Here is a 14671-nt window from a genome sequence, read left to right on the forward strand (position 1 = left end):
ATATTAACTGAGTGCTGACTATGTCTGCTGCAGGTTCACGGTCCCTCCTCGGGCTGTGTGTCTGGAGCAAGGAGTGACCTACACCCTCCGCTTTGAGTTCAGACGCTATCAGGATGCTAACAGTGTCCTCAACGGAGCAGCCAACGCTCTCCTGCTTGTGGACTCTGTGAGAATAATGAATTTTTTTAGTGTACTCCAAAATAAGCTTCTGACTCAAAGAAATCATATTATTTTTAACTGTCTCTTCTCTTTTTCCTAAACCTGTTCTTTGCACCAGCTTGCGTTGATCCCACGCCACTCCTCCATGGACATGTTCACTGCGGGAGATCTAGCATCCAACAACAGGAAGCAGACCTACGAGCGCTACCGCTGCCACGAGAGGGCGAAGAGTGTGACCCGCCCTCTGATGAGTGACACCTGCGCCAAGATCATCACCAGCATGTCGGCCGTCATCAATGACGGGGCTCTGCGTGAGTAAAAAGAAACGTCCCTGTGCCGTGTTTGACTGACACTCAACCTGTTCACAATGCCGCAGGCTGCTAGGTTACATGACCTCTACCCTGACCTCTGACTTCCCTGTGGAGGAAATGAAAACATAGCCTCGTTATTGGGATCCGAGAAGTGAACAGCATTAGCAACATTTCTGGCTAGTGGAATTTATTTATTGGGAAAGATTTAACTTTTTATTAACAAGTTATTATTATTGGACCATGACACATCTGCTCTTCATATATCTTCCATATCTTTTTTTCCCAGAATTCATTCGTTTTCAGTGCCTTCATGTCTGAACCTCTCTGTCCTCCTCTAGCTTGTAATTGCGATCCTCAGGGGTCCACCAGCGCCATGTGTGATGTCCGTGGGGGCCAATGTCCCTGCAGGCCCAATGTGATTGGTCGACGCTGTGATCAGTGTGCTCCGGGGACTTACGGTTTTGGACCCTCAGGCTGCATAGGTGAGAAAAAAACAATTCGTATTTCATTATTTGTTTTAAGTCTTTCTGGGGTCTGGTAAGACAATATCTGGACTGTAAATATGTTTAATGTGACACAAACAAAGAACATTAGATGTGTTTTACAGGATAGGATGCATCAGTATTTCACAATATCAATGTGGTTGGATTTTTCCAACTAATGTTTAAACTTCCATAGAATGGCTTACTCGTTAAGTTAAAACTGCTTACAATATTGGTACTCAGTATTACTATTTAATTTTTAAAAAGTTCTGCTAAGTCAGCTGAGTCAAGACTTTGATTAGTTCGTATAGGCATGCAGCTGCCGCCCTCTAGTGTCTCAGTACAGAATTGCAAATCCAAAGACTCCAAACCCAAATGATTTGTAACTCATTCTCCATCCCTCTTTTCACTGTCTGTATTTGATTCTTTCCCCACTTATCCTTCTCCCTTTTCTCCCTCGGTCCAGCCTGTGGTTGCAGCCTGGAAGGCGCGGTGACTCGACTCTGTGACAAGTTCACTGGTCAGTGCCAGTGTCGCCCCGGAGCGTTTGGTCCGCGCTGCGACGGCTGCCAGTCGGGTCACTGGGGCTTCCCCAACTGCAGACGCTGCCAGTGTAACGGACACGCAGACCAGTGTGACCAGAGAACCGGAGCCTGCATCAACTGCAGGGACAACACAGGGGGAGACAAGTGTGACAGGTGAGGCTTCAGAGGGAAGGGCTGAGCTGCAAGACATCAGGTCAAAATATATCGTGGGGAGATGGGGATAAATAAAGAGATTATAATAATTTGACAATGAAAAGCAGTTTAGTTTTCTTTTTCTGATGACGTTATAGCAAAAGTTGTATGTACGTTTACTGTGTTGTTGCAAAGTTGTCAGTTACACTTCACATATTTTAATTGAACTTTTACTAGCTTTATACTATAATGTTTTTACTCCTACTTTGTCATTCCTCTAGGTGTGGCAATGGCTACTACGGTAACCCAATTTTGGGCAAAGCAGCCAGTGGTCAGTGTCGCCCGTGCCCCTGTCCAGAGGGCCCCAACAGCAGACGCCACTTTGCTGCATCTTGTTACCAGGACAACCGTAACAGACAAATTGTCTGCAACTGTAACCAAGGTTACACCGGTAAGAGATAAAGACTATGCTTTTAGCCTTACTGTCCATCTTAACTTCTTCTGTCCTCCCTGGTCCATCAGTCAGCTGTTTCCCCTCCTCAGCATCCAGAGGTGTGTGTGGGTACTTATTTTTATATAGAACACTTTGACTTTTTTAACATTACTACAAATCCTCATCATAAGCTCTTTTCGCAGCGGAATAGTATCACCTTTGGAGCTGTAGTTATTTGTGTGATTTGAGTCCTGTCCGAATCCTCAATGTATGGAATTTGTCAAGTAAAAACTTCATCTCAAATGACCTACCGTATTTCCCCAAAGATATAAGTCATGTGATAATATTAGTCCTGTGCAAATCAAAACATTGCCCGGGGATAATGTCAGAAACTTTGGGTAGAAGACAGAGTTTGTCTGTCCCGTGCAAATGCACTTCCTGAAACAAAGACCCAGTGGAAGATATGACTTTATTCAGAAACATATGAAGCATAACTGTGTTTGTGATGTGTTTCAATCAAAAAACAGTTTACCTCATGTGTATGTTTAGCTAATTATCATCTGATTTTATAGTGTCAAAATACAGCAGAGGCTGATGGGTATCTCTTTTTGACCTGATTTGACCTCTTAGTTACGTTTCATTCTGAGTTTGTTTTTCATAATAACGTGCTAAACAGAAGATGATGAACATGGTTATAATGATATCTGCTAAATATAAACATGTTAGCATTGTCAGCGTTTCCATGTTAGCATGTGGACGTTAGCATGTTGCTAAAGTCACTAGGAATCCCCCACTGGTGACCACAAACGTACATCCCTGTGAAGCAGCACATCTTTACTATTCCAGCTTTCTGTTTTTAGTCAGTCTGCATTGGGTCCACCAATGATGTTACCCTCTAACAACATTGAAACATGATTAAACTCTAATCTTTTCTTGAATCCTACATCTAAATGAGGTAAGAGTGATGTTTCTCGGTGGGCATATTACAGTGAATGGTAACCTGTGTCATCTCTTCCCTGTATTACTGGCACAGGGATTGTTAAACGCTCCGGGGTGACCATTTTTAAGCGTGAGTAACGATGGTTGACCCCTGTCCCTACTCCTCCTTTTTCCAGCCCCCCTCCACTTTACCTCCCGATGCATGGCTTCAGCACAACCTCCCCCCCATTAGTGGTGCTGTGCCACAGTGCACTCCTGCCCATGTGTGAACCCTGGCTCAGAGAAGAATTGCAAACTCTTTCTGATGCTTTTTTTAAAACTTAATTATGATGATGAGGTTAAATGATTTCAAAACATGATTTTAAACGGGTATTTGTAGACCAAGGCACCTGACCCAGAATAGTTTTTAAGTTATTGGGTCTGTGGTTTCCTACTCTTGAAAGTAAAATGGTATTTTTTAAATATGTGTACAGGTTGGTATTGGATACTGATTCTGGGTCAGCTTCTGTTTCTGTGGATGAAGAGATGTTAGGAGGTGGCTGAGCAGTGTTTTCCCTGAGAAGAATTAAAGAGCTGTACAGATACAACGATATAGCCATTCAGCCAGGAAAAATACGCTGATAGAGCATTCCTTCTTTCTCGTCTGCGCTCTGTTCCTACTAGACTGGAATAAGTACTGGTTCTTGTCTGTCCTAAAGCAAAGTACGAAATAACAGTGAGGGAAAACAGCCTCGCTTACATAATGCTTTACTCGCAAGGAGGCTAAGAAAAAAAAATTCTTGTGATCAATTCTCTACATGGAAATAGTTGTTCATCCTGGGTTGACTGAATGTTTTGACAGGATAGTCTTCAAAAGTAGTCGTTTTTCATAAAATAAAAAATGTAAATGTTTTAAATCTTAACAGGATTAAAATGTTCCAGATGAGTTTGAATGACTGATGATGTAACATGGATGTTCGAGATAGGATTTCAAGCAGCAGGTGCGCACCAATTAAAATACATTCATAGCCAAAAGAAAGATCACAATAATTTTTGTCTCCGGGCTTCCGTTGCTTACAGTAGTCTGCCTGACTTTTGCTAATGCTGTGTGGTACAGGGTATAACAGATATTCATCACAGCTATGGTACAGATGCAAAATAACAAATAAAGCACAGCACATCCGGGACATTATTGTACAACTCAGACACCAAACAAGGCCTCATGGGAAAATGTTTTTGTCTATTATGTAATCAAAAATGATAGAAATACGTTGCATAATATCCAGACGACAGGTGTGATGACAGCAATTCTAAACTAATGAGCCTCTGAGCATCCCAGTGTCACGGCATTTCGTGTTATAGTCACAAAATGTAATCTATTGATTTGTACACCAACAAGTATTTCCCTTTTTTGTTTCGTGTCAATAAATTATATTTCATGACTATAACACGAAATGCCGTTAGACTGGGTTGCTCTGAGTGATGATGCATAACAAAACGGATTCTAGTCAAATGCTGTTTATGGGTTAAATACATTTTAGACTACATCTACTGAAATAAAATGTGTTCCTAGTGATGAGGAGGGTCTTTATTAACTTTAACATTACTTGATTGTGCTGGTGTAAATTAGGGTTAGGGCTAGGGTTATGTCCTGCGTCCTGTTGTTTCATGCACCATGGGAAATGGCATAGAGCACTTCACCCACTCTGATCCCAAATACATTTCAGGTTCAAATAACAGCAGCAGGCGCCATATCTCCCTTCTCCTCTCCTTCCTTATTGTAACTCTTTTTCTTGTTTCCATTCAGGCGCCCGCTGTGAGGAATGTGCCCCGGGTTATTACGGTAACCCCTCTCAGCCCGGAGGCCGCTGCCAGCCGTGCCAGTGCAACAACAACATCGACATGTCAGACATGGAGTCCTGCGACAGGCAGACCGGGGAGTGCAGGAAGTGCCTCTACAACACAGAGGGCCCCAATTGTGACATCTGCAAGAGCAGCTTCTTCGGGGACGCTTCCAGACGCAACTGCAGGAGTGAGTGACACATTTAAAAGGAAAAAGCATTGGCTTACAAATGAATCTTCATCAATCATCAAGTTTATTTAAATAAATGTCTGTTAAGATAATTCGTTCAAATGTGAGAGTATGGTGATTGAACTTATGGACCACTGATGCTTTTGACGACGTTCACTGAAAAAAACAAACAGCTGTGCCCCCACAGAGATCTCAAAAAATGAAACGATATCATGATGCATGCTTTATTTTGCCCTTCAGAGTGCACATGTAACTTCCTGGGTACTGACCGCGGCCAGTGTATGGAGCGTGAGGACTGTGTGTGCCAGCGTGCCACAGGGCAGTGCCAGTGTCTGCCGAACGTCATCGGCCTGACATGCGACCACTGCGCCCCCAACCACTGGAACCTGGCCAACGGGAAGGGATGTGACGCATGCGGCTGTGACCCCAACAACTCTGTCACCTCATCATGTAACGAGGTAGGGAACGCTTAGGATAACACATTCAAATAGGCACATTTTTATACAGTATATATATATGAGATATATTCATAAACACTGATACAAAAGAAATTGATTTTCTATATTCTAATTTTCACTCTGTTGTGCAGTTCACTGGGCAGTGTCAGTGTCGTGACGGCTTTGGTGGGAAGACGTGCACAGACTGTCAGGAGAACTACTGGGGAGACCCGAGGACACAGTGCAGAGGTCAGACACATAAAGACATTGAAAGAAAAAGGAAGTGGTTGTGATGAACATGATGTAGAGACAAAAGGATTAATTGTGAACGTGAAAAGAAACTAAAGACATACAAAAATCCAAGCACCAGAAATATGACAAAGTGCTCTCATTCACTGTTGGTTTGTATACCTACCACAAGTTATGCACTACAACTCTTTTATAAGGCATGTAATTGTCCACTAGGATGTTCAGGGCTGCCTCTAAGGAAGTCAGGGGATGTAGTATAAAGAGAGACTAAGCTCACATGGAGGAGAAGAGTCTTTTTGAAGTGTCTCGGGATACCGTACACCCCCAACAAGTTCCCGATTAATGCACTTATTTTAACAAGACATCGTTTTAGTTTTTCTAAATACAACAGCATAATTACAGCTCATTAAGAGAAAACACACATTCTTTTAGTCCTTTCTATTACATTTGGTAGCGGTGCACTTCAGCCTCTTGTGGCCAAAATGGGTATTACAACAACAAACGCAAGAACAATTGTTCCTTTTTGAAATAACAGATTTGTTGCACTTCTTGTCTCTGTAAGCTGAGACCAGTTGTCTCATATTGACATCACGCCCTTCCTCTTCCTCTCTGCAGCGTGTGACTGCGACTGGCGAGGCATCGAGTCCTCTCAGTGCAACAGGGTGACAGGCCACTGTGTGTGCCAGCAGGGGGTGTCGGGGGTCCGCTGTGACCAGTGTGCCCGTGGCTTCTCAGGACAGTTCCCCAACTGTCAGCCCTGTCACCAGTGCTTCGGGGACTGGGACCGCATTGTGCAGGTGTGCTTGGGTGCCAAAGGGCGGGGGGGGGTCTAATAATGCTCACATTCCAAATGAGAAATGTTGAGTAGCTTCTCTTCTTTTTCCAGGACCTGGCAGTGCGTACCAAGACTCTGGCAGAGCGTGCCCATGAGATTCAGACCACCGGGCTCACTGGGCCCTATGAGAAGGCTTTCAAGGACCTGGAGGAAAAACTGAAGCGAGCTCAGGAGATTGTCAACGCGCGCAACGCCACTGCAGCAGCAGTCGCTACGCTGATGGAGCTTATTGAAGATCTTAGGTACAGCTGTTGTGCCCCACTGCATTTTGAGTTTCCAAAGTAAACACATCCATCTGAAGTCTGTCTTTCTCCAATAGGGTAGCAGTATAAATATGAAATTAGTAGGATTTACAATAGTCAAAAGGGTGGAAGTAAAATGCTCTCAACCCTGTTTGCGGATTCATTTAATCTAATAGTAAATTTAAGCACTGTGCCTCACTTTAAAAATATCCGAAGAGGGACAAAAGCTTGTGCCATAAAGTCATAGATTATAATTTTTTCCACTTTTACTTTTATCTGCTTGAATCCTGACTTCATGCAGAGGGAATTAGTCGGGATGAGCATTAGCATGTGCAAAACTGGCTCAATCTAGCAGTCTGTTCCAGAAAGAACAAAAGCCTGATATTATATAATGCAATAGTGTGCTGTAATGGCTGTGGGGTCAACATTTCGAACATTTTTGTCTGTGTCTGTAATTTAGATACACAGTTTATTAAAGAGTAATTATATAAGTTGAACTTCCAAAAATAAAAGAAACAAAGAAGATATCAAAACGTAGACCCTTCCCAAATGCACAGCCAAAATGATCGAATAAATTAAAAGGCTAGTGAGGCATGAGGGTTAAAATCATATCAGGATTATAATTCACATCCCCCCCACCACTGCTTGTGTTTCCCTGCAGAGCGCAGATCAGTGAGACCACCGACGCCCTGAACCGTCTGGAGGGAGACCTCACCGTGGTGCAGGACAGCAACTCTGAGGCCAGCAAGGAGCTGAGTGCTCTGGAGAGAGAGGCTAAAGAGCTGAACCTCACCTCACAGCAGCTGCACCGCCAACTGGACACCCTGAAAAACTCCAACTTCTTAGGTGAGGAAGAAGAGGAGATAGATCTTTCATATCACTTGTCAGAATGCCTGATGACAAGAGATCTGAAGTCCCAGCTAGCATCAGGAGCTAATGCCAGACTGCTAACACAAACCTAGATTGACTCAGGCCTGAACTGTACTCCATTGATATGAAATGTTTCCTCTAGGTGCGTACGACAGCATCCGTGTCTCCTACAACAAGTCTTGTGATGCGGAGCGTCGTGCCAACGAATCAACGACCACCAAGCCCAGCACGGTCAGCCAATCTGCAGAAACTCGCCGCCGCACCGAGCGCCTCATTACCGCCAAGAAGGACGACTTCAACCGTAAAAATGCTGCCAACAAGCGCGCGCTTGGAGACCTCAACACGAGAGCACAGGGCCTGGACCTAAAGAAGATCAATGAGAAGGTTTGAACACATTCTTCTTTATTTGAAGCAGCCGTTAGAACTACTAAAGTGTGATAGCTTTTGTTTGAAGTCATACGAAGACAATAAGTAACTTTCTGCAGAAGCAGCGGTGAGAAAAGAAATCTGGAAATCCTTTTTCCAAGTCTGATCAAAAAGAAAAAAATGTACGTTGAAAAGAAATGACCTCGGCTGTCTTGGAAGCTTCGTCTTATTTGTTTCTCTATGACAATTTTAAAAGGAGAAATGATCCATTTCTATCGGCTGATATTTATTTATATGACAAAACGGAATACAAAAACACAACCCAATACCACCAGGTACACATTTATTTCCTGTTACTTTGCATTCAAATCAAATAACATATTTGCCTGTCCCTACAGGTGTGCGGCGCCCCGGGTGACGCTCCCTGTGGCGAAAGTCCTTGTGGGGGTGCAGGTTGCCGCGACGATGAAGGGAACCATCACTGTGGAGGCCTGAACTGTAACGGCGCTGTGGCAGTCGCTGACAACGCTCTGGAGAGATCTAAACACGCAGAGAAGGAGCTGAACAAAGCCATGGGAGAGGTGGAGGGACTCTTCACAAAGGTATGGAGGCTCATGGGAAATAAAGGCTCTAGTGTTGGACGTCAGCTTGTTTTTTAAAAATCTTTTACTTTGTTTATTGAGGTACATTTATCTCTTGGGTCCATTTTGAAATAGTTGCTCAACTTTGAACTGTTAACCATGCTTGGATAAATGGTTGGAAACAACTTTGAGCAGGAAACAAGTTAAATGCATGTGTTGTCTCCTAAGGCAGACGTTAGAAAATGGCATAATTATTGTTATTGAAGCCACATCTTTAGATTGAGAGCCTGATGTATTGAATGATTTTAGACTGTAATAGCGGTGGAATCAATCATCAAACTTCATCCAGTCATGAGTTGGCTTTTTCAAATCCGTCAATAGTGCTTTTATGAATCACTTTAATCCAGGCAAGCTTGTGGGAAAAATGAGCGCACTGTTATTGAAGTTGTCGATTTGTCTTCAATGATTTAGAAATAGATTTTCTTCCAAATGCAGGTGCTGCAAGACATCTTTCATAAGGGGAGAGTGGGTTGAAACCTTTGCTGGCTTCTAGTGTAGTAATGGAAACAAGAACAAATGTTATTATGTTATATTGAAAGGTGGTTGGCACAAAGTCAGAGCCTGTGACTCCAAAGATAGCCCTTAGGAAAGTAATTTCTATGATTTTTCATACCAAACATGTGATTTCAGTAAGCCTGCAGCTGCATTTTGGGAGACAAAACAACATGTGGACAAAACAGATTTGAGTGAAAGTGACTCATCACAATAACAAGTCCTAGAAAGTGTTGTTTAGTGACTGCAGTTGTTTCCTGTTAAAGCCTTTCTGTGTTCCCTACAGGTGGCAGACGCCAAGACCAAGGCAGAGGAGGCCAAAGAAAAAGCCCAAGCTGCTCTGGACAAAGCCACGGCCACCAAGAACAAAGTAGAGCGCTCCAACAATGACCTGAGAGACCTCATCAAGCAGATCAGAGAGTTCCTCACTCGTACGTCTGCTGGGTTCTTACATTGTGATGTTTTTTTTTTTACAAAGTTATCTAACAAGAGGTATGAAGTTATGATTCCTGTTAACTATCCCCCTTGTCTCTCTCTCAGAGGAGGGTGCAGACCCAGACAGCATTGAGGCTGTGGCCAACCGTGTGTTGGAGCTCTCCATCCCCGCCTCCCCCCTGCAGATTAAACACCTCGCTGATGAAATCAAAGACCGAGTCCGCAGCCTCTCCAACGTGGATGCCATCCTGCAGCAGACGCAGGGCGACGTCCGCAGGGCAGAGCAGCTGCTGCTGGACGCCAAGAGGGCAAGGTAGGTGGACAAGAGTCCGGCTTAGAAACAAATGCATGTTAGAGAATTCTGTTACTAACAAAGAGCTTCTGTGTTTATCCATGCAGGCACAGTGCAGAAGGAGTGAAGACCACAGCGGAGACAGTGAAGCAGGCGCTGGCCGACGCTAAGACGGCGCAGACGTCAGCAGAGAAGGCCATCGCCAGAGCCAAGGCTGACATCGGGGATACTGAAGCCCGACTGACACAGGTAGCAAACTAAAAAACTCAAAGCACTGAGCTGTGCTTAGAGAACAATTTGACTGCCCCATAGTACAGGTTGTTAAGGTTTCTTTATTCAATGAAAGCCAGGTGCTTTTTACTTGGATTTAAAGTTGGAACATTGTTGCACATTTTATTCACCAGCAGAGAAAACATTTTACATTTATGTTCTTTTAGTTAGTTTTTGCCTATTTTGCTTTATTTCAGATCAAGTTACAGGAGCATTTCACACAGTTATCATGCTCTAGATACTATAGAATAAAGATAGAAATTAGACCGATAAGTTTGGTGTATGCATGTGCTACATCTGGCTCAGTATGACAGAAAAACTCATTTAAACTAAATTAACTTTAAAGATAAATTGCACAATTTGACTACAGGTGACTAAAAGATGTGCAATTTAAATATCACCATGACATTTCCCCCGCTGATAACTTGTTTACAAACTGTATGAACTATACCATTTTTAAAATTATATTCTGATGCTAACTTTTGGTTAATTTAGGAGAAATCTACAAACACAAATAGACTAAATTAAACCAAAATGAAGAAAAGTTGAAATGATTATATAAAAAAAAGATCAGAATTGACTTTGCTTGTGCATGTCCTCCTCAGATCGAGTCAGAGACCACCAACAGTGAGAAGGACCTGACAGAGGCCATGGACCGGCTGGGCACACTGGGGCAGGAGATCACTGCCCTGAAGACCAAACGTGCCAACAACAGCATGGCAGCCGCCCGAGCAGAGGAGACCGCCACCATGGCTCGAGACAAGGCAAACGAGGCCAAGCAGGTGTGTGTGTGTGTGTCTGTCTGTCTGTCTGTCTGTCTGTCTGTCTGTCTGTCTGTCTGTCTGTCTGTCTGTCTGTCTGTCTGTCTGTCTGTCTGTCTGTCTGTCTGTCTGTCTGTCTGTCTGTCTGTCTGTCAATCCTTTTTTAGAAGTGTACACAGATGTTAAACAAATGTTTCTCCTGTCTCAATGCTCAGATTCTAGATGGCCAGCTGACAGATAAATACCATGAGGTGCAGCAGCGGGTCGACACAAAGGCCAAGGCTGTGCAGGAAGCCAAGAAAAAGGCAGAGAGGCTCCGAGATGAAGCAAAGAAGCTCCTGAAAGACGCCCAGGACAAGCTCCAGAGGCTAGCAGGTGCTCATCCATATCTGTGTGTGTCTGTGTGTGTATGGAGATGAACAGGTAGACAAAAAGTTCAACAAATCTGTTGCATATTTAAAAAAGGAATAATTTACTATTCGTTTTCTATTCAGGTAAACTATTTATATACAAGTTAAAACGATCTAACATGAGAGCGCTGCTAATTCGCTATGTGCACAGCTACTTCCTGGTTTTAGATAAGCCAGCTGGAAAATTTCCGGTCAACTGTAGTAACACAGTAGCCGTGGTCGTTGACACGTGTAGCGTCGACATCTTCGCCAGTCTCCACATTCTGGTCCTTCTTTCCGTTCCCAAACCCCAAGCTTTCTCACTGACACAAAGTGTCGACTACATACACGAGTATGGTGTGAGGTTATTAGGTTCGCTCTTATAATAATGACGATCCCTCTCTTCCGTTGTTGGTCGTCGGAGGGAAAAGTGTGGAAACTAATGGTCGGATTGAATTTGGCTGAGGACGAACACTGTGGGACGCAACAGTGCTCAGCTGTCATCCCCTCACAGCAGTGAAATTTAAACCTTTTCATCTTTTACTTTTTTTGCTACAGTAAATGTCTAAATGACTACTAGGTTAGGCCTAACTAATACAACTATATCAAAACTATTGGTATAGCCTACAATATGATATTTACACAATCTTTTTTATAGCTATGTAACCTCACAAATTTGTATATGCCGCCACAACAAGAAATGACGTCTCGCCGGAAGTTTATGAGCTGGCTTAAATTTTTGCGGAAGTTCCAAGTAACGTTCCATGCCTAAAGCGAGTTGGATCCTCAAAATATAGTTTCAAGTACAGAAGCTAGAGGTATAGTAAATTATACAAGCTTGATATTAACCCAGTACACATATCATTTAGGTGAGACTAATACACATAACAATTTGAAGAAAGAACCTATAGATGAAAAAGCAGAGACCCTTAAATAAATCCTCGAGGAAACCCACAAGCTTTTTTACTTGAGAAGTGACACTGCATTCTCTCCCTTTTTAATTTTTTGTATAAACTAATTGCGTTTGTTCTATTATCTCTTAAATCCTATTATGTAATTGCATTCAATTCATGAATCAACTTTTTTCTATAAATGGTGTAATTCACTTAATTTTTTCTTGATAATTGTATGAGAGCTTTGGGGAAATATGTCATACTAATAAAGCCAAATGAATTTAATGGATAGGAGGCCACTTGAACAGTTCAAGACGAGCCTAAGCATTCCCTGGTTGTTATTAAATAATTTAGTGATTAACAGTAACTAAACAAATGCGCAGATCAAGTAAAATGAGTTAAGAATGGCTCACAGCAGCATCACATTCTGTTAATGACCCAGTGTGTGACCTTCTCTAACCTTATTGCGTCCTGCAGAGCTGGAGAAAAGCTACGAGGAGAACCAGAGGAGGCTGGAGGGGAAAGCTCGTCAGCTGGACGGCCTGGAGGACAAGATGAAAGCCATCCTCCACGACATCAACAAACAAATCCAGATCTACAACACATGCCAGTAACTCACTGCTGGAGAAAATACTAAAATACAGGTGCATTATCGTGTTATTCTGGCATCATATCCAGGTACATAAACTGTACAAAAGACTTTGAAGACACAATTCAATAAGAGGCGTATTTTATGTCTGAAAACATCTGTCAGGTAAGAATTTAAAAAACACTGGCTACCATATTAAGGTTTTAATTATATTAACGTACCCATAACTAAACATGAAAGTTTGCATAATATCACATATTTAATTTTCATTTGTGCACATTATTTTGGTTTTTCAAATAATCTGGAAAAGTTTATTTAAATGTGTGTTTTGAACATGAAAAAGGAAAACTCTATTGAAGAAAAAGGCTCAATTATACTGTAGTTTGAGTAATGCAATGCAAACACTCTGTAGTGTAACCATTAGAGTGACTGTTGTATGATGAGCCGGTCAATAAGAGATCCTCCTCATTTCCTCTGTGAAGTCTCTGTTCCTCCTGGAAGTATAATCTGAGATGTGCTCAATGCAAGAAGGCTTCCTTTAACCATTTTTGGGCACAGCGGGCAGGAGAATAAATGTGGATGCTTGTTTGGATTCAAAAGTAAGAATAATAATGCTTTTATAATTGTTTGTATTTTCAAATAAGCCAAAAATATTATACAAGGGTATATTCAAGATCCTTGTCCTGTGCTTTTTTAGGATCATGCCTTTTACAGAATGGGGAGATGACCAGGGTCAGTGAATCTGTATGAATATTAATTTGGTAATTTGTACCAACTGTGGTGCTAGGAATGCATTTCGAATGCAGCCTGCCTTTTATACAAAAGATGTGACAATTTTTATGTGAAAATAAAACAAACATTTTTTCATTGCCAAGCCAATAGATAATTCCAGTGGTGTTTTTATGTCTGGAGTGACAGAATGTCTCATATCAGATATGAATATTGTAAAAAAGATCATCGTATGGTAACAGTGAATGGTAACAGCTACACTATGCTCGCCCACAGCTCTAATGGTGCATTTACTGCTCAGTCTACCTATCTGTCTCTTAATGAGGGAAAAATCTCAACTGTGATATATATACCTGATAAACAAAAAAGCATGAAGGACTAGCTGAACTTCCCTCGAAACAAAATTGAGAATGCAGTTTAGGTGTATGGGATGTAATTTTGTTGAAACAGGCAGAAAAAAGAAAAGTCAACATCATTGCCACATTGTGAATGTTTGTATCAAATGTACTGTGATGGAATTCATACAAACTGCAGAAATGGATAGCAGAATTTCATTGTGCCTTTTAGTATGGACATTAGTATCCATGTGCTATTTGCATGACTGTGTTTTCTGAAACATATACCAAAAAACTAACTTTCCTCAGATTGCCATTCAACTGGCAGCCAAGTGATTTTATAATTGCCAGAACAAAACACCAAAATAACTTGTGTTAAGTTGAACTGTGTACAGTTTTGTGAATAAAGGTTGAATAACTTAACAATTCTCTGTGTCGAAGTAGCTTCTTTGAACATCTTTATCAGGAGTTATTTCACAGTTTATTTGAATACTCAATTCTGATTGGTCAATTTGGACATTTTAGAGGTGGTTTACACTCGCTAGAACACCTCTGCTAAGGATAACATGAGCCTAAGAAATACAAAAAATAAATCAAATAATGTTTAGCTAATTACAGTGCACAATGACTGTAGAGAGACTGATCCGTGGAGTGGAGGCCAGGGATTTGGATTGGTGCAGCCTGGCATAAAAAACTAAAACTCAAATATCACTTAGGAACTACCGCTCAGCTCAACAGTGAATGTTTCTGCACAGACGTATATAATATTAGGTTGTTGTTTTTAATTTGGAGTAGATCCAAATAACAGAGCAATGGGATTAGACTTCTTTCTGT

General features: G+C 42.0%; 1 protein-coding gene across 1 annotated transcript in view; it reads left to right on the forward strand.

Annotated features, from left to right (window-relative positions):
- Positions 1–14265, forward strand: part of lamb2 (laminin, beta 2 (laminin S)) — a 56054-nt gene extending 41789 nt beyond the window's left edge. The window contains exons 17-35 of the mRNA XM_063887708.1: positions 34–166; positions 278–470; positions 809–952; positions 1419–1650; positions 1911–2080; positions 4788–5012; positions 5253–5470; positions 5602–5698; positions 6314–6495; positions 6585–6775; positions 7437–7621; positions 7788–8029; positions 8410–8613; positions 9431–9575; positions 9685–9892; positions 9979–10120; positions 10747–10923; positions 11118–11277; positions 12662–14265. Of these exons, the coding sequence (XP_063743778.1) occupies positions 34–166; positions 278–470; positions 809–952; positions 1419–1650; positions 1911–2080; positions 4788–5012; positions 5253–5470; positions 5602–5698; positions 6314–6495; positions 6585–6775; positions 7437–7621; positions 7788–8029; positions 8410–8613; positions 9431–9575; positions 9685–9892; positions 9979–10120; positions 10747–10923; positions 11118–11277; positions 12662–12798 (3385 nt within the window). The 3' untranslated portion in view covers positions 12799–14265. The remainder of the gene's footprint in view (positions 1–33; positions 167–277; positions 471–808; positions 953–1418; positions 1651–1910; positions 2081–4787; positions 5013–5252; positions 5471–5601; positions 5699–6313; positions 6496–6584; positions 6776–7436; positions 7622–7787; positions 8030–8409; positions 8614–9430; positions 9576–9684; positions 9893–9978; positions 10121–10746; positions 10924–11117; positions 11278–12661) is intronic.
- Positions 14266–14671: the final 406 nt, after the last annotated feature.

Source organism: Eleginops maclovinus, chromosome 1, assembly GCF_036324505.1.
Source record: "Eleginops maclovinus isolate JMC-PN-2008 ecotype Puerto Natales chromosome 1, JC_Emac_rtc_rv5, whole genome shotgun sequence".
NCBI classification, from domain to species: Eukaryota; Metazoa; Chordata; class Actinopteri; order Perciformes; family Eleginopidae; genus Eleginops; species Eleginops maclovinus.